This window comes from Squalius cephalus (assembly GCF_949319135.1).
Source record: "Squalius cephalus genome assembly, chromosome: 12".
Taxonomy (NCBI): domain Eukaryota; kingdom Metazoa; phylum Chordata; class Actinopteri; order Cypriniformes; family Leuciscidae; genus Squalius; species Squalius cephalus.
The window spans coordinates 13509961-13530399 of NC_137133.1; the positions used below are offsets into that span (position 1 = coordinate 13509961).

Below are 20439 nucleotides of genomic sequence, written 5' to 3' on the forward strand. Positions count from 1 at the left end.
CTGCTCTTCCATTAAAGTTCTGCCAGGAAGACTCAATTGTTACGTCACTTATTACCTTCTCATCTAACCAATCGTTATCTAATACTCGTAGTATAAAAGATTGCCAACTTTCACCTCCATCCTCCCCACCACCACAAGGATGGTCTCTTCCCATACCTCCCAGGGGGTTTGCTGCACCCCTGCCTTCATCTTCAGGCAGGATATGCAGATTCCGTTACCCTCGGATTGCGAGCTACGTACGGGGCCTACGCCAAAGAACTTTATAACTCAATACTAGTTTGCTGGGCTGTTAATAAATGTATTCTTTTCAACGTCATTTTGCCTCCCGAGTCTTTCTGGTAGAAACAGAATGAAAATTAATGGGCACAGGTGCTGTCGTTTTAGGAAGATAAGACATGGCCAAAAAGAGAACAAACACTTTTTAATAATATAATTAAGTATAAAATGTGTTATTCTAGTTCCCTTTCGAAGTGAAACTCAACACTGCATCTTGGATTGACGCTATGGGGGATGACCGGTGTCAGCATCACCAGTGTCGGAAGCATGTGTGCCAAACACACCAATTGTATTGGCCGAAGACAGTCCATGACATCCCTAGCTGAGTGCCTGTGCATATATACAGTAGGAGGGCGCCTGTAATACAGGTCATCAGCTCTTTTGTCTTCAGAAGATGCTTGTTTGTATGCACGTGTAAGACAAACACTCCAGTGGAGCTCCAATTCTGAGGAATTGAATGCAGAGAGAGTTGAGGCAGGTGTAATTAATAATCTGCCTCCTGAGGCAGCTGCAGAAGCCACAGATCTAGCCATCCATGCCACAAACCACACAACCAGTGCATATGGTGTTCAATGGATGCTATAGTTGCCATGGAGATGCATCTGTGATTGGAGAAAAAAAAATCCTTGATGCTTTCAGCAGCTTCCTGGAGATATCTCGCTTTATGGCATTTGAAGTGGGGATAATTAACCCCAAACACACACACACCCTCCAGCTTATGCTGAGGTTGGAGTCAGCCTTCATGGGCCTGCAAGATAGGCACAGAGTATGGACATTGTTAAGAGAGCGTGAACCACTGAAAAGGTTGTGTTCCACTATCTTTTCAATCTAGAGCAATGCTGTGGTTCAGCTTGCTCCTCTACATAATCATTTATGGCCCCTTCCTGAGTGAGGGTTTGAGAGCAACCATTGCCGAATTGGCAAAGGAATAGAGAAGGTTTTGGATGTTTTGGATAGGCAAAACAGAATTCTGAAACTGCTCTTCATGTCACCCGTTTTATATTGCGTGCTGAGCAGTGCTTGATTGCTTATGTACGCTGGTGCATTTTCGGCAAAGATAGGTGGAAGGCTGGGCATATGTCTGAGGACAGAGCAGTGGGTGGAGGTTGATTGTCTCTAAAAGAAGGCATCTCTTCTACTCCTCTCTGATACCCTGAAGTATATTTTTCCAAGGTTGAGTTATATTCTCCTCTTATTTGAGGGTATAAGTAGAAATGTTGTTTAGTAAGTGCCCTCTTAAGTGTCGATGCAGGGAAAACAGAGTTATGTAGGGCACTATAGATTATCTCTACTTGGTTTACCTCCTACTGTTGGGTATTGATGTAGGGATGTACAGTATGCTCCCATTCTGTATGGGTGCTTCATAGGCCTCTCTAGTTTGACCTATGTTCAAAACTATTGCAGGTCCTGGAAGAAGTCCATTTATTCAAGTCAGGGTTTAGTTGCTCTCCCCCAGTGAATTAGGGTTTTTAAGTAGAGCATAATAACCCCTGTAATAATCTCTCCCCCTGGAAGTAGTGCTAATATCCAAGGTCATAGTTGATACTATTCTCCCTTTGGCGGATTCTCCTTGGGGCTGTGTCAAGGCAAAAGAACCTGACATATCTGAGCTATTTATTCCTTAGAGCTCTGCTCTTGGGGCCTCATAAGGCTGATGCCTGGCCCACAAGGGAGGGAGGAAGGTTGTAAAGGCCGGGACTTCCCTTGTTATAAGAGTATAGAAACTTTGGTATCTTTTTCTTGGAAGATAGTGGCTTAAGGAGTAATACCACTAGACAGTCTCTATATGTCTTTTTGGATTTACCCCTTGATTGACGCCCTGACTCTGGCTAAATAATCTGTAGAGTGAATTTATGATATGCCCATTATGTTTGTGCATATTCACACATAATGAGGCAGGCAGGGTATTGTTCCCCAGAGTGTCAATCCAAGACGCAGTGTCGAGGGTCACTTCGAAAGGGAACATCTCAGGTTGCGTCTGTAACCTTGGTTCCCTGTGAAGGGGAATGAGACACTGTGTCTTGTTGACATGCCTTATATACACGGGCGCTTTGCTAGTGACGTCATGGACTGATGTCGGCCAATAAAATTGACGTGTTTGGCTTTAGACACAGGTCACGCTGATGGTGTTTCCCCATAGCGTCAATCCAAGACGCAGTGTCTTGTTCCCCTTCTCAGGGAACCATGGTTACAGTCGTAACCTGAGGACTTACATTCATCCATCCATCCATCCATCCATCTTCTTCCGCTTATCCGGGGCCGGGTCGCGGGAGCAGCAGTCTAAGCAGGGATGCCCAGACTTCCCTCTCCCTAGACACTTCCTCCAGCTCTTCCAGGGGGACACCAAGGCGTTCCCAGGCCAGCCGGGAGATATAGTCCCTCCAGCGTGTCCTAGGTCTTCCCCGGGGTCTCCTCCCGGTGGGACATGCCCGGAACACCTTCCCGGGAAGGCGTCCAGGAGGCATCCGGAAAAGATGCCCGAGCCACCTCAGCTGGCCCCTCTCGATGTGGAGGAGCAGCGGCTCTACTCTGAGCTCCTCCCGAGTGACCGAGCTTCTCACCCTATCTCTAAGGGATCGCCCAGCCACCCTGCGGAGAAAGCTCATTTCGGCCGCCTGTATCCGGGATCTTGTCCTTTCGGTCATGACCCACAGCTCATGACCATAGGTGAGAGTAGGAACGTAGATTGACCGGTAAATCGAGAGCTTCGCCTTGCGGCTCAGCTCCTTCTTCACCACGACAGACCGGTACAGCGACCGCATTACTGCAGAAGCTGCATCGATCCGTCTGTCAATCTCCCGTTCCATCCTTCCCTCACTCGTGAACAAGACCCCAAGATACTTGAACTCCTCCACTTGAGGCAGGAACTCTCCACCAACCTGAAGCGGGCAAACCACCCTTTTCCGACTGAGAACCATGGCCTCGGATTTGGAGGTGCTGATTCTCATCCCAGCCGCTTCACACTCGGCTGCAAACTGCCCCAGTGCATGCTGAAGGTCCTGGTCTGATGGGGCCAGCAAGACAACATCATCCGCAAAGAGCAGAGATGAAATCGTGTGGTCCCCAAACCTGACCCCCTCCGGCCCCTGGCTGCGCCTAGAAATTCTGTCCATAAAAATTATGAACAGAACCGGCGACAAAGGGCAGCCCTGCCGGAGTCCAACATGCACCGGGAACAAGTCTGACTTACTGCCGGCAATGCGAACCAAGCTCCTGCTCCGGTCGTACAGGGACCGGATAGCCCTTAGCAAAGGGCCCCGAACCCCAAACTCCCAGAGCACCCTCCACAAGATGGCGCGAGGAACACAGTCGAATGCCTTCTCCAAATCCACAAAGCACATGTGGATTGGTTGGGCAAACTCCCATGAGCCCTCCAGCACCCTGTAGAGGGTATAGAGCTGGTCCAGTGTTCCACGACCGGGACGAAAACCACACTGTTCCTCCTGAATCCGAGGTTCTACTATCGGCCGGATTCTCCTCTCTAGTACCCTAGCATAGACTTTCCCGGGGAGGCTGAGAAGTGTGATCCCCCTATAGTTGGAGCACACCCTCCGGTCCCCCTTCTTAAAAAGAGGGACCACCACCCCGGTCTGCCAGTCCAAAGGCACTGTCCCCGACCGCCACGCGATGCTGCAGAGGCGTGCCAGCCAAGACAGCCCCACAACATCCAGAGACTTGAGGTACTCAGGGCGGATCTCATCCACCCCCGGTGCCTTGCCACTGAGGAGTTTATTGACTACCTCGGTGACTTCAGCTTGGGTGATGGACGAGTCCGCCTCCGAGCTCTCAGCCTCTGCTTCCTCAATGGAAGACGTGACGGCGGGATTGAGGAGATCCTCGAAGTATTCCTTCCACCGTCCGGTGATATCCCCAGTCGAGGTCAACAGCTGCCCACCTCCACTATAAACGGCGTTGGTAGGGCACTGCTTCCCCCTCCTGAGGGGCCGGACGGTTTGCCAGAATCTCTTCGAGGCCGACCGATAGTCCTTCTCCATGGCCTCACCGAACTCCTCCCAGGCCCGAGTTTTTGCCTCCACAACCACCCGGGCTGCAGTCCGCTTGGCCCGTCGGTACCCGTCAGCTGCCTCAGGAGTCCCACAAGCCAGCCAGGCCCGATGGGACTCCTTCTTCAGCTTGACGGCATCCCTTACTTCTGGTGTCCACCACCGGGTTCGGGGATTGCCGCCTCGACAGGCACCGGAGACCTTACGGCCACAGCTCCGAGTGGCCGCGTTGACAATGGAGGTGGAGAACATGGTCCACTCGGACTCAATATCTCCAGACTCCCTCGGGATCTGGTCGAAGCTCTGTCGGAGGTGGGAGTTGAAGATCTCTCTGACAGGGGATTCGGCCAAACGTTCCCAACAGACCCTCACAGTACGTTTGGGTCTGCCGAGTCTGTCCAGCTTCCTCCCCCGCCATCGGATCCAACTCACCACCAGGTGGTGATCAGTTGACAGCTCCGCCCCTCTCTTCACCCGAGTGTCCAAGACATATGGCCGGAGGTCAGATGAAACAACCACAAAGTCGATCATCGACCTCCGGCCTAGGGTGTCCTGGTGCCATGTGCACTGATGGACACCCTTATGCTTGAACATGGTGTTCATTATGGACAAGCTGTAACTAGCACAGAAGTCCAATAACAGAACACCAATCGGGTTCAGATCAGGGGGGCCGTTCCTCCCAATCACGCCCCTCCAGGTGTCACTGTCGCTGCCCACGTGGGCGTTGAAGTCCCCCAGTAGAACGACGGAGTCCCCAGACGGAGCACTTTCCAGCACCCCTCCCAGAGACTCAAAGAAGGCCGGGTACTCTGCACTGCCGTTTGGCCCGTAGGCACAAACGACAGTGAAAGACCTATCCCTGACCCGAAGGCGCAGGGAAGCGACCCTCTCGTTCACCGGGGTGAACTCCAACACATGGCGGCTGAGCTGGGGGGCACCAGCCCGCCACCTCTCACCATGGGCAACTCCAGAGTGGTGAAGAGTCCATCCTCTCTCAAGGAGTGTGGTTCCAGAGCCCAAGCCGTGCATAGAGGTGATCCCAACTATCTCTAGTCGGAATCTCTGAACCTCACGTACAATCTCAGATGAATTTGAGGACCGTGACGTCGCCCGGCATGGCGCAGCCGGGGCCCCACCCTGTGGATGGGGCTCGTATGCCAGGCCCGGGGTTGGGGCTCGTATGCGAGCGCCTGGTGGTCGGGCCTCCCCCCATGGGGTCCGGCCGGGCTCAGCCCGAAGGAGCGACGTGGGGCCACCCTCCCGTGGACCCACCACCTGCAGGAGGGACCGTAAGGGGCCGGTGCTAAGTGGATCGGGCGGCAGTCAAAGGCGGGGGCCTAGACAACCCGATCCCTGGACGCGGAATCTAGCTCTAGGGACTTGCATTCAAATCCTGGAAAATACATTAAATAAAATATGCATTGAATGAATCAAAAGTGACCGTAAACATTATTTATAAATATGACAAAAGTTTTGTTTCAAATGAATGTTGTTTTGTTTCTTTGTTTTTACTTTTTTATCAGATAAGCCTGAAAAAATGTATCACAGTTTCCACAAAAATATGTAGCAGCACAACTGTTTTCAACATTTCTAACAAGAAATGTTTCTTGAGCATTAAACCAGCCTATCAGAATGATTTCTAAAGGATCATGTGACACTGAAGACTGGAGGAATGACTGCTGAAAATTCAGCTTTGTGAAAATGTGACTTGAATAACATGCGCAATGCGCCACTGACTTTAAACTAGTTTTTTTCGGTCAGTGGCGGAATTGTTTTCTAAACCTGCAAAATAGCATGAGGGAACGTTTGCGCTGGAACACGCCTCCTCTTTGCACTGAACCGCCCCGGGGAGCGCAAGTGTATTTCCTAGTTTACCGACGTGCGTCTGTGGAGGGAAAAGTCCGCTGTGCGCGGGTGCAAAATAGGAATGATACATGCGTCGCTGTACAAAGTCAATTGCGCTGGGTGCAAGATAGGGCCCTATGAAACAAAATGTCAGAGTGACATGAGGGGGGTAGATAATGACAGATTTTTAGTTTAAAGCAAACAAAATTTGCTTTGGAGGGGTCACATGCTTTTCAGTCTGACTAAGCATGACAAAAACACCATAAGAGCAGCCAACACAACTTTCCAAGTTTTCTGATTTAAGTGAAGAACAGACCAAAAAGTAATTTCTCGCTGGAAATCTTGCTCTCAGCTGTAACTTTATCTCATTCACATTCATTCAAATATAGCACGTCAAGATTGTTGCAACTTTTATTTTTCCACTGTTGTTGGGTAGGGGAGGCTTGTTTTTTTACTATGAAGGATAATGTGAGGTTGACATTATAGCAAATTAAGAGTGATAATTTGTGGTAGACCACAATAACCACTAACTATGGCAACGAGAGTGGTTCTCTTTCTGTGTCATGCTGAAAGGTCCATCCATCCTGACACCCTGATATGATTGTGTATATGAGTTTTTCTCTCATACAGTGGTTTCCGGCAGTATGATGTGCCACATCCTGTCTATTTGCTGCTTACACATGCCAGCTAGATAAGACTCTTTTGTTTTCCCCTTTTCCCCAAAATGTTTCGGAACGGGCACATCCTGTAAATGGGAAATCGCTTTCAGTTGGAAAACTGAGGAAATATGCAGAAAAGAGAAGTGGGACAATAGGCCGGATCTACGGCAGTTCCTAAAGCCTCAATGTTCTGAATCACTGATATTTATTTCACACAAATATACAAGCACATAATCTAATGCAAACAAATAGACAGGAAGGCATGGAGAGGAGAAGAAACTGGTTTTCTCAAATATATTTAAAAAAAAAAATTGTTTAAATTAAATTAAATTAAATTAAATTAAATTAAATATGACCAAATTGACTCAAATGATCGAATTGACTTCCTTGTTTGCCCCAGTTGTTTTTCTCCAGTTGCAATGTCATAACTCGCAGGTCATTCACTCTCACAATCAGTCCATAGATTGACGTCTCCTTATTCAAGGCCAAGGCCACGGCCACGAAAACACGGATCGTCGCAAACAACACACAGAAGCCCAACGTCATCTCTCATTGTTATTTTATTCCCGAACAGTGCAAACACAAGTATAAAAGATCTCAATATGAAATTTACATTCACATAGAACCATCTCAATAAATACATTGCAACCCCAAAAATAGCACAAATATTACAAATCATCGATAAAATACTCTTTTCGTTTACTCTACAATATATTTAATACGTACAATAATGTTGACCCGTATCAAATATGAAAATATCTAATCGACATGAAAATCTACTCTATGGTTTTACTGTGCACACTTTATGCATTATTAAAGTTAATATGTCATTAATGTTCATAACATCAGTAAGTTAGGCCACTGTAGTCAAAATAGATCATATTAAGCCATATCAAATAGAACCATTTAGCTGTTTGGCTACATTTGTTGGATCATAGAATCTGAAATATTCAGTGATACATTAAGCAGTTTGGCATTCGGCATTTATATTCATTAAATAAAAACCAAAAATCTACAAATATGGAATTCGAATGGACAGCTCCTTACTTTACATTATTAAATATGCAAAATTCTGTATGGTTAATGAGGCTAAATGCGGCGAAAAGTATAATCAGAGAAAGCATTCCTGAATACGTAGCTTAACATGAATGAAACGTAGAAATAAAGTAATAGCTCATTTTGCGAGTCTGTATTAAGCCCCACGCCACGTGGTTCGATCAGTCCATATGAGAGCACAGTTCGAAACGGAACCGAATGCACACAATGTTGCAAAGTTGTGCTATAAAGGAACAAGTTTGATATGTTGGTAACTCTGTGTGTTGGCACATATTCAAAGAAATACACTTTTTCTTACAGACCCTGGATAAAAAGGCAGTCACTTTAAGAGCTCGAAAAGGCGCCAATGCTACAAAACTCCCAGAAAGCTTTCCCCACAGCACCACGCATGAAACAGGTAAGCGGATACACCATCAGAAAAAGATTAGGATAAAAAAAAAAAAAAGGATGGTTAGTTTCATCAAGGCCATTATTCTGGGCTCATGCAGTGCTACTAAAGCATGTTTCGCAACATATCTTCGACACTTTTCACCCTTGGTTTGTTTTTGCAGTAGGCATGCATTAGAGACACAAATCTGTTATCAAATAGAGCGACGTGACAGAATTACGGCATGCTGAGAGGAACATGCAGAACGGCATGCTTGAAGCCATTCCCTAGGCATCATGGGAAATCTATCAACAGTAATACAGTAATAGCACATAAAGTAAATCAAAAGATATTTCTTAACTCGTATGAAATGAGACTCGTGAGGCTTTCGAAACCGAGAGCAGGTTTGCATGCTCTGAAATACAGTAGATGCACTAAAATCCAGATGTTTAACCTAAGACCTACAGAGCACATGACAGATCCAGCACTAAAATATCATGCATGTTCAACCGCGTGTTAAAGATCATTCCGCAAGCACAGTGAGAGATGCTACCGTTGATAGGAGAATCTGAAAGCTAAGTGCCACTTAGAAAAACCACAGACAAAATATATGTGAAACATATGTGCTGTATATTAAGCCAGCCATTTTATCTCATACTGTAAGCCAATTTGTTTTTTGTTTTTTTTGTTTTTTTTGTGAACAGTACAATGACACAGCTTCGATTGTGCTGGCTTCTCAAGCAGTGAAGCTATTGAAACGATATTTTGTGCCCTTGACGCTTATTATAATTCACGTTGGATCTGTTGTCATGTTATTACTGGAAAGGATATCCCAGAGGGCAAAGGGCATCAGCAAATGCATACAGATGTTTTGTCCAAGCACCAAGTGCGTACACACATCACATACAGGAAAACTGTGCTGATTCAACCCACGCAAAGTTAAACATTTACCCACGTCACAGACTCGACCGACTTTCTGTAAATGATTACAAGACATCAAAGCGTTAGCATTCGCTAGTAAATCATTGCAGTCTCTGATTCACTGCGGTTGTTTAGTATTTATGCCGATCTGTCTCTCTCTCTCTTTCTCTCTCGTTCTCTCTCTCTCTCTCTCTCTCTCTTTGCAACCGCAGACGTGTGCCTGAAAATCGAAGAGCTGGGAATAACTTTGCTATAAACCCGTGACGTGTTCTTCATGTAAACAATTTATTCAAAGCAAATCTCAATATGAGGAACTGTTTTTTTTTTCTTTGTCTTTTTGAAAAACCCCAACACGTGTTTGAAGTTTCTCCCTTCGTCGCCTAACTCAGTTACGTACAAAATACAGCGCTGTTTTGAATTGGACCTTTTGGTCCTTACCACTCACGTGTTAAAAATATTCATCACCGTGGCATCTCTTGACATTTTCAGGTGCAAGATAACACACACACACACACACACACACACACACACACACACACACACACACACACACACGCTGGGTACGTGTCTCCACGGCTGGTGTGAAGCTGCCTTTGCAGTAGATCCAATGCTCCCGTGTAGGAGACCCTGATATCCTGTTGGTCTGGGGAAGACTCAATAAAACACACGCATACTTGCACACGTAAAGACATACATGCTTATTATGTACTTGCGTGAAGGGGAAGGGCCTTTCTCAGTTTGGCACGTTTGAATGTTTCTCTCCTCAGTGCAAAACTGTCTCGTCTCTCCGTGTTCTTCATCCCACTTCCTACCTTGTGTCCGCTTTCCCTCCCCACCTCTGATTTACTAATGCATCGATTGATCACCGCCGAACCCGTCTACTTGCGATCACACCTCCATCTCTACATCGACGGATACGGAGGGCAGGTACAGAATGCTGTTATTTGGGGTGCTAATGTGCCCTACGGTGAGACTTTTCACACCGTAACTGCTGACAGCGGGCGCGGACCCCAGCTTGGTCCTTATGCAGGGGCTCAAACCACGCTCTGGATTCTTGGATCGCGTGGGGTTCATGCCTTGCGGGGTTCGGCCCTCCAGAAAGTAGGTGAGCATTTGACCTTTGCCCTTCACGCTGACCTGGCCGCGACACAGGAAGTGATAATAACCGGAGAGTAGGCGGAAGACATCCTCTGTCACCTGGGAATGTAGAAGCAAATAAAGTCAGATGTGTTTGGAGTGGCGTTCTAGTTCACCTTTACAAAAAAGAAGTTTATTCAAGTGTGCTATTAGTGTACTTCTTTTCAAATAAAAATAAGAAAGTATACTTTTAGTCTTCTTTTTATGTACTTCTCAGAAATAGACTTAAAATTACACTTGACCTACTGTATACTGACAAAAAAAAGTATCTTTGGCCTATACTTGTACTCAGTCTTTTGATCGAGATATATAAAAGTATAATTAAGTATTCTAAGTATACTTGGCTTGTAGGCGGTTACTCTTTTTATTGATTTGCCTATTAAATACTTTTTTCTCCATAGTCTTATAGAGTACATTGTTTGAAAAATCTTGATTTATAAAGAAAACAGATATGTTCCTAATTCTGAGTATGTACATTTTTGTGTAGTCCACTGGCAGTGTACATAGGAATTTACTTCAGATCTACTTAACTCTTTCCCCGCCATTGACGGAATTTTCTGTCATTTAAGACACAATGCTTCCTGACGGAAATTTCCGGCAATCCTTGTTTTCTCTGTTATACAGTAGAGGGTGCTATTACGCATCTTCTGAAAGAGTGTTGAATCTCTGGATCAAAACACAGGCGAAGAAGCAGAGACAAGCGATAAAAGCATTGCTTATGCAAATGTAAAATAACGCGATCGTCAAACATTAAACAGCATATAAATCAAAACTGCCTAAAGTGACCAAATAAAATGTTGACCCAGGATGAGCTATAGGACTGTGCAAGCATTAGGGGTGTTGATGGACTCGATCTACTCCATCTGTGTTTTGATCATCGTTCTGAATCCGTTCCGGACTAAGTTTTTGACGACAAAAAAACGTACACACATTCAAGTGTTGATAAAAAACGAATGCATTAAGATAGCATAAATGGTTTTGTTGTTGTTTGTTTGTTTAAAAGCAGAGGCTCTGTTCTTTCTTTTGATAAATTGCATGTTCAGATACTCAACTCAATATTTTGTAGGCCATGAAAGTTTTAAATTATCAAAAATGTTGGTGTTGGCTAGCAGCAAAACACTGGCGGGGGAAGAGTTAAAGAAAAGTTAAAGGTATATTTAAAGTATAAAAAAATAATACCTAAATAACATAGTAGCTTGCTTAAAGCGTAACTCTCGCCAGAATGCATTCGGAGATCGACTATTTTTGACTGTCAAAATGCCGGCGGCCGGAAACAACAACAGCTACAGTGAGTTGTTCAAAATCTTTCTTTTTAGTAAACTCTGTGTACACAAACAATGTTCTCAATGCTCAAGTTCATGCGTAGAGCCCCTGGTGATACTTCGAGCAAAGTTTCATGTTGTGTCGAGCCTTCTTAGTGTTTTAAAAATAGCGATTTTGATGCTATCATAGTAGTGCCCCAAGCACTCCCATTCAAAAGGCAATTTGACCGAAAACGAAAATACGGTCAAACTTAAAAGTGGCGTTTCCATTCTAATTATGCTTTTACACGAAAGTTTGCCTCGGGTAGATTAACAAAAAGACCCTAGGTTGCATTTTGGCGAGAGTTACGCTTTAAAGTGCAAAAACAATATATAATAGATATTATACACTTAAAAGAAAACGTACAAGTATACTTGCAGTGTAAAACTACTAAATTAGTGGTTTACTGAGAGTATACTTCAAAGTGTACTTTCATAAACTAAACATTTTGTACAAGTATTTGACCAGTAAACTATCAGTATACCTACAGTATAAGTTCACTTGTAGTAGTTGCAGTACAAACGAAAAACAGTTGTAAACTAGTTGTGTACTCAAAGTTTACTACTGTTATACTTCAAGTATACTTAAAGTATACTTTTATACACTAATAAGTGGGCCAAAATAGTCCCAAGTAGTACTGAAATAGTACACTTACAAGTATACTGCTAGTACATTGTACGTTAGTTCACCCAAAAATGAAACATTCTGTCATTAGTTACTTTTTAGGGTGAACTAACCCTTTAATATTAGTATACTTCCTACATAAAGTATACTTCAAAATATACTTGAACTTTACTTAAGTATACTTAATAAAATTAACTTGAAGTACACTTATTTTTTTGTAAGGGCGGTGTAAGTCACAGTGTGTTACCTGTATTTTGCCCTGAACTCCAGTGCTGTCCATTCTGCTGGCGACGTTGACTGTGTTTCCCCAGATGTCGTACTGAGGCCTGCGAGCCCCGATCACTCCAGCAACCACTGGACCCACATTAATGCCTGATCAATGAATCAAATCCATCAGTAATCAGATTTAACTTAAAAATCTCAATATCAAAAATACTGTAAAACAGTAATATTGTGAAATATGATTTAAAAAAAGAAAACATTTTAAAATATTTTAAAATAGAAAACAGTTATATATTCCTGTGATTCATTCAGCATCATAGTGTTCAGTTATCCTTCAGAATTCATTCTAATATGATTTGATGCTCAAGAAACACTTCTTATTATTTTTAATATTTTTGTGGAAACTGTAATGCATTTTTGTCAGGATTCTATGATGAATAGAAAGTTCAAAAGAACAGCATTTATTTGAAATATAAATCTTTATTTTTTTATTATAAATGTCTTTGCAGTCACTTGATCAATTTAATGTGCCTTTCTGTAAAAAAAAAAAAAAATATATATATATATATATTAATTTATTTAAAAATAAACACACTGACCCAAAAACATTTTTCGGTAACACTTTATTTTACGGTGCCCTTGATACAGAGTAATTACTTAATTACTTAGTAACAGACTTTGTAATAACATGTAACAAAATGTACTTAACATGTAACTAAGTTATGGAACAGCCTGTACTTACAGATTGTAATTACACACATGTAATAGGCAGCTATAGTGTGTCTGTTCAATAGGAGAACAGACACACATTATTCATATACTGACAACTCTATACACTTGTTATAAGACAGAGAGTGTGTCAGGTGATTTTCTAACCAGAATATGGGAATATTTGACCCCCCAAAAATTTAAGTTCTGTCATCATTTACTCACCTGTGTGATGTTATTTTCTTTTATCAACAAAGAAGAAGACATACAGCAGAATGTTCATGCTACTCAAAAAATAAAAAAATAGTGACCAGGAGCTATCAAGATCCAAAATGGATACAAAAGCACTATAAAAGTAGTTAATACTACAGTATGTGGACATGTGTATACATACCTTATCCATCTCTGCCTTAGTTTGATTTAACTTACTAGTTCACAGCTTAAATGCATGCAGTAGTTTCCTAATTACATAATATTACACAGGTATAAGCTACGTAAAATAAAGTGTATCAAGAATGTACTTAAGTGTACTTTGTGTATACATACCTTATCCATCTCTGCCTTAGTTTGATTTAACTCACTAGTTCACAGCTTAAATGCATGCAGTAGTTTCCTAATTACATTGTAATTACATAATATTACACAGGTATAAGCTGCGTAAAATAAAGTGTATCAAGAATGTACTTAAGTGTACTTTGTGTATACATACCTTATCCATCTCTGCCTTAGTTTGATTTAACTCACTAGTTCACAGCTTAAATGCATGCAGTAGTTTCCTAATTACATTGTAATTATATAATATTACACAGGTATAAGCTACGTAAAATAAAGTGTATCAAGAATGTACTTAAGTGTACTTTGTGTATACATACCTTATCCATCTCTGCCTTAGTTTGATTTAACTCACTAGTTCACAGCTTAAATGCATGCAGTAGTTTCCTAATTACATTGTAATTACATAATATTACACAGGTATAAGCTGCGTAAAATAAAGTGTATCAAGAATGTACTTAAGTGTACTTCATGTGTATCTGTAAACCTTATCCAACTCGGCTTGTTACACATGTGTAACAGTAGCTGCCTATTACATGTGTGTAATTACAATCTGTAAGTATAGGCTGTTCCATAACTTAGTTACATGTTAAGTACATTTTGTTACATGTTATTACAACGTCTATTACTAACCTAATTAAGTAATTACTCTGTATCAAGGGCACCGTAAAATAAAGTGTTACCCCTTTTTCAGCAGTAATGTTTATACAAATAAATAGTATAATTTTATCTTATTATTTTTTACTGACCATGTGGCCTTGGTTACATCAGCAGAAAATATCTTACTACATTATTAGTATATTGCGAAATATACTGCAATTTTATATTTTGCAAATGCGCCTTGTCAGGCTGCTTAAAAAATCTTTCTGCCCTTCTCATTAAAAATGATTCGTAGCAGGTATGCTTTTCCGACCAGCTCCCTGTGTTAAACTTCTGTTGTCTGTCTGCGTGTGAAAAAATCTGCATCTTGTGTAAATTCATGACAAGAATGTTTTGTCATTTTTTTAATGAAGTGTGTACGTAGTGTAGAGGGTTCATTATTGTGCATTAGTGCAATTATGTGTTTGTTACATGTAATCTGTTCCCTACAAAATAGGTTACACTCAGGACATCCTTCTGGATGCGGGATGTCCGGCACAATGTGTACACTTACTGACGTATTTCCTCTACTCATACACAAAAACACACTCATTTACGCACACTAACTCACACAAACACATGGCTGACACCTCGCTCTAACAAGGTCACTCACCAACTCGAAGCACAAAGTCGTTGTAGGACTGGTAGTTGATCGCATCCAGGACGTCAAACATCTCAATGGCAAAATCAGCCACTGTGCACAGGTGTGCAGAAATGGACTTCTTTACCTGTTGCGGGAGAACAGACACACATTATTCATATACTGACAGCTCTAAACACTTGTTATAAGACAGAGAGTGTGTCAGGTGATTTTCTAACCAGAATATGGGAATATTTGACCCCCCAAAAATTTAAGTTCTGTCATCATTTACTCACCTGTGTGATGTTATTTTCTTTTATCAACAAAGAAGAAGACATACAGCAGAATGTTCATGCTACTCAAAAAATAAAAAAATAGTGACTAGGAGCTATCAAGATCCAAAATGGATACAAAAGCACTATAAAAGTAGTTAATACTACAGTACTTCCTTCCTTCCAACTTTTCGGAAGTCATATGATAGCTTTTTGTGTTCGAAACAGAGAGATATTTAAAGGGATGGTTCGGAGTAATTTCAACCTAGGGTCCTTTGCACCATGACCTCGAGCCAAGTTTATTTAAATAACACTTGCCTGATGGCTTATGCTACTGCTAACCCGGACGTCGAGGTCACTTCCGTGATTTGGGAAAAGCACGTAAAAGTCCTTTGCAAAACTCACAAGTGTAAGGGAAAAGCTAGTGGATTTAACACTCCATAGAAATTTATTGATAACTGGATGATATTCAAAATACTTTTGAAGTGTTGATCTGAAAATACAAGCATTTATAAAGCTTTCAAAATTCAGCGAAAAGTTTTTATACTCTTTTATATCCCACATGTCATGTTTATGTTAACCGGTGTTTCATAAAAGTGTGAATATGACGATGTGCAAATGGGATTTTCAGAGCTTTTGGTTTATGGAATAGAGAAACTTGGACATTTTTCGCTTCATCCTTTGTGTTCCATGTAGGTTTATGTGCTCCAACCTAAAGGTTTAGAGTGTCATGAGGGTGAATACATGATGACAGAACTTTTTCTGACTGCGGTGAAACATTACATCAGCAATCTGAGAATCTTGAGGGAAAGTTCACCCAAAAATTACATCATCATTTACTCACCCTCATCTCGTTCAGAACCTGTATGACTTTATTTTTTCTGTGGAACTTAAAAGACAATATTTTGAGAAATGTCTCAGTCTTTGTTTGTTTGTTTTTGTCCATACAGTGGAAGTCGATGGACACTAAAACTGTTTGGTTACAAGCATTCTTCAAAATGTCTTCTTTTGTGTCATACAGGTTTGGTGGGACAGAATTTTTATTTTTGGGTGAACTATTCCTTTAATTAATGGGAGCTGTGTGTTTATGTTAGCTTTAGGGTTCGGAGAAAATATCATTAGCTCAGAATAAAAATAGCAGTCAAAGTCAATGGAAAGCCTTCACTATGATAGAAAAACAAATGCATGTGTGTTCGCATTTGATGTTAGTTTTGCTTTCAAAGCAGTGACAGGTTTGACTGGTAGCAAACCAAGATATTCACCTTTCATGTCCAAACGCAAATACAATCTGAGATTATCTCAAACGCACACACACACACACACAAGTTCTCTCTTGATGCTCTCACTTTTCAAGATCTTGAACACACCCAATAAGACTTGTTTTCAGAAAATATATCTATTTTAATAAATCATTAAACAAAAATGTTTTCCTTCTTTTTAAGTGTAAAACTCACCAAATTATGTTAGATTTATGCTTAAAAAAATTAAAAGGGTAAGAACAATTAAAACTTTGAGTTTGGGGTCAGTAAAAGCAAAATGATCAAAGGTGACAGTAAACACAGTATGTATGTAATATACAATATTTCTAATAAATGCTGTTCTTCTGAACTTTCTATTCATCAAGGAATCCTGAAAAAATATCTAATATATTCAGTTGCTGTCAGAATTATTGGAATCCCTGGTTAATATGATCAAAGATGGCTGTAAAAATAAAACTGCATTGTTTGATCTTTCATTCAAAACATTCACAAAAATAGTGAAGTAAAAGGATTGAAAGTGGGGGGTAAATCACATTATGAAATACGTGTTTTTCCCCAAAACACGTTGGCCACAATTATTGGCACCCCTAGAATATTTTATGAGTAAAATATCTCTGAAGCATATTCCCATTCATATTTACGTTTTTTAGCATGGTGACTGGGAACATGAAATTGTCTCGCTATGACTTCTTGTTTCACAGGAGAATAAATATGAGGAAACACAAAGGCCAAATTCCCTTAATTTCCCATGTTTTTTTTTTTTTTTTGCTTCAAGACTTGAAGTTCAAGTAATTGTATCTTGGAAAATAAGGCAAAAATTCTGATTAAGAAAATGATTTTTGCTGTGTATGCACACATACACACACGAGTCTGACACATACACACTACAAATGGGGACGAGTCCGACATACACACTACAAAGTTTTGGGAGTGACAACCGCATTTAAATGCAGAAGTGACTCCCTTTAATTATCATTCTGAATGTATGGATTACAGGAGTCCCTCCCAAAATTATGATTTGATCATAACCATAGCAACAATTTGGTGTCTTATGGATGTCAACAAGATACATGGTGCCAAAAGATTAGGATAACTGTGGATTTTTGTTTAACAAAGTAATATTAGCATTTACATGCACTTTGAATGTTTGATTCCAGTCGGAATAAAGCAATATTTTGTCTTTTTAAATGTCATGTTAATGCTTTAGTCTGAAATCATACAAGGTTAGCCATTTTACATTACTGTTCAAAGTTTGGGGTGGGAAAGATTTTGTAAGAACGTAAAAACGTCTCGGTTACTAATGTAACTCTCATTCCCTGAAGGAGGGAACGGGAGATGTAACGTCGACGTGACGACGTAATTGGGATCACTTCAGGGAGCCATATCAACTTCGAGTGTCTACAGAACGAGCCAATGAACGTTGGTGTGCGTGAATCGCGCCACGCGCCTCCGCCCCGCAGCACGGGTATAAACAGGAAGCGGGCGCACGCACACATTGTTTTTCGCTGAGGAGCCGAGATTGTGACGGCCATGCAGCGATGGTCAGCAACGGTGGCAACGGGACGTTACGTCTCCCGTTCCCTCCTTCAGGGAACGAGGGTTACATTAGTAACTGAGACATTCCCTTTCAGTCGCTCACGTTCGACGTAATTGGGATCCCTTGGAAAACGCCACGGTTGCTGCCACATCCAGCGCCCTACGCAAGACTCTCAGACCCCCAATTGGCTGGGGCGGAAGATCTGCGTAGAGGGAGTTCAACTGCTGTTCCATTATACCCCAACACAGAGGAACTCTTTGGATAACACTCGGAAAGCGTGCCTTTCCGGGGAAAGGACGCTGCGGAGCCACATCCTGCCCGAAGGGAGGTAACGTGAAGAATACACATATGGACTGGCCGAAGGGGCAGAGCAACATATGGAATGTCACTGGGGTGGCTCCAGCCCGAAAGGGGAGGCTACACCGAACAGTGACGGCAGAGCAGACTCTGCCAAGGGAAAGACACGGGCTCACCGCAGGGAGCTGGTCGTGGAAAAATACACATATGGGATCGCCGCAGGGATCACACATATGGAACCCAGCCTAGCACAAGTTACACTAGCATACGAGCACTAGGCCTGGCATCGGACGCTCTGCAAAGTCCGACTGCCGGAGGGGTGCGGAGGAACTCACAGGGTTCACCAAGTGGGGAACTCGACTGGAGCAAAAAGCGCACGTATCCCTTCCGAGGAAGGGAGTGGCATAGCAAGCCGACACTAGAGCGGGAACTTCGGTGTTACCGGCTAGTTGAAACGAGCACAGAGGAAGAAACCGGCTCAACACGTAGGCTATAAAACCTAGCGAATGTGTTAGGTGTCGCCCAGCCCGCAGCTCTACAGATGTCTGTCAGCGAGGCACCGTGTGCCAGCGCCCAGGAAGAAGCGACACACCTAGTGGAGTGGGCTTTCAACCCGGGTGGGGCAGGGCACGCCTTGGGCTTCGTAAGCCAAGGCGATGGCATCCACTATCCAGTGGGCCATCCTCTGCTTGGAGACAGCCTTTCCCTTCGGCTGGCCTCCGTAACAGACGAAGAGCTGATCTGAGGTCCTGCACGGTTGAGCAGGCCCGGAATGTAAACGGCACGAAGCGACCTCAGATGCTTCTGACTCCAGAGGAGGAGATGGCAGGCGAGTTGTGACATGCGGTGGGAGCGTAGACCACCTTGGCGGTTGATGTACGCAACGGTCACAGTGCTGTCCGTACGGACCAGTACGTGCTTGCCTAGTAGCAGCGTTTTGAAGCGGCTCAGCGCAAGACGTACTGCTAACAACTCGAGGCAGTTGATGTGCCAATGCAGTTGAGGCCCCGTCCACAGACCTGAAGCTGCATGCCCGTTGTACGTGGCCCCCCAGCCGGTGGCAGAGGCATCCTTGGAGACCACAGAGTGCCTGGACACTTGTTCCAGGGGAATACCTGCCCGCAGGAACGAGGGGTCCGACCACAAGCTGAGAGTTTGGCGACAGTGCGGAGTCACTTGGACCCGGCACGAGCCGCTCTGCCACGCCCATCTCGGGACTCGATCATGGAGCCAGTGTTGGAGCGGCCTCATATGAAGCAATCCAAGCGGCGTAACCGCGGCTGCAGATGCCATATGCCCCAGGAGCCTCGGAAAAAGTTTCAGTGGTGCCGCTGTTCTGCGTCTGAGCGTGCTCACGCAGTTCAACACTGACTGGACACGGGCCTTGGTGAGGCGCGCTGTCATGTTGATCGCCAAGCGCGCCCTCTTGGGGCCCAGAGGTTTCAGAAATTGCTCTTTTTTTGAAAAGGTGGGTACCACTGACCCGTGGAACAAAAAGAAAAGGAAATAAAAGATTCTCCGCCCGGCCCTCCACGGGGGGAAGGAGTGGCGCGTTCGCCATCTCCTGAAGAGCAACTTGATCCACCTCTGGGTCGTTTGCACTGTCGCTTGCCTCCTGGTTTGGCAGCGGCGCCCGGAAAGCATAGCCGCCCATTCTTGATCGGTCTCGGACAATGCTACACGCCCCGAGGGGGGTAACGCAGCCGAGTCGTCATCTCCAGAGGACTGAAGCTCCCCATCCGATGCTGCGATCGACATCTGATTGTCAGCTGGAGCCCCAAAGGAAACGGTTGGTCATTCTGGAGAAGGACCAAGACGTTCACTAAGGGACTCCAATGGCAACAGCGCTTGTGAGGCGTGAGGGGCCCGCGGAGGTTGTCTCGACGGGGAAGCCCTCACGGTAATCCTCAGATCACCCTGGTCATGCACCGAAGTAGGTCTATTCTGCGGGGCAGAATAAACACTAGATCGGGGCATAGGCGAGGGGACTGCACCTCCCTTGAGGTAAGCGAGTCTCGATCTAAGCGCTGAGATAGTCATATTCCCGCAATGGGAACATGAACTATCCACAAAAGCTGCCTCAGCGTGTTGAATGCCCAAACACGAGAGGCAACTACTGTGGCCATCTGCTGGCGCCAGGGAACGACGGCATCCAGAAACGCACAAGCGGAATGACATCTTG

General features: G+C 43.6%; 1 protein-coding gene across 1 annotated transcript in view; it reads right to left on the minus strand.

Moving 5' to 3' along the window:
• Positions 1–7333: 7333 nt before the first annotated feature.
• The window catches only part of adcy1a (adenylate cyclase 1a), a 55339-nt gene continuing 42233 nt past the window's right edge, over positions 7334–20439 (minus strand). Inside the window, exons 18-20 of the mRNA XM_079889079.1 lie at positions 14926–15040; positions 12439–12563; positions 7334–10325 (exon numbers count right to left, since the gene is read on the minus strand). Of these exons, the coding sequence (XP_079745205.1) occupies positions 10017–10325; positions 12439–12563; positions 14926–15040 (549 nt within the window). The 3' untranslated portion in view covers positions 7334–10016. The remainder of the gene's footprint in view (positions 10326–12438; positions 12564–14925; positions 15041–20439) is intronic.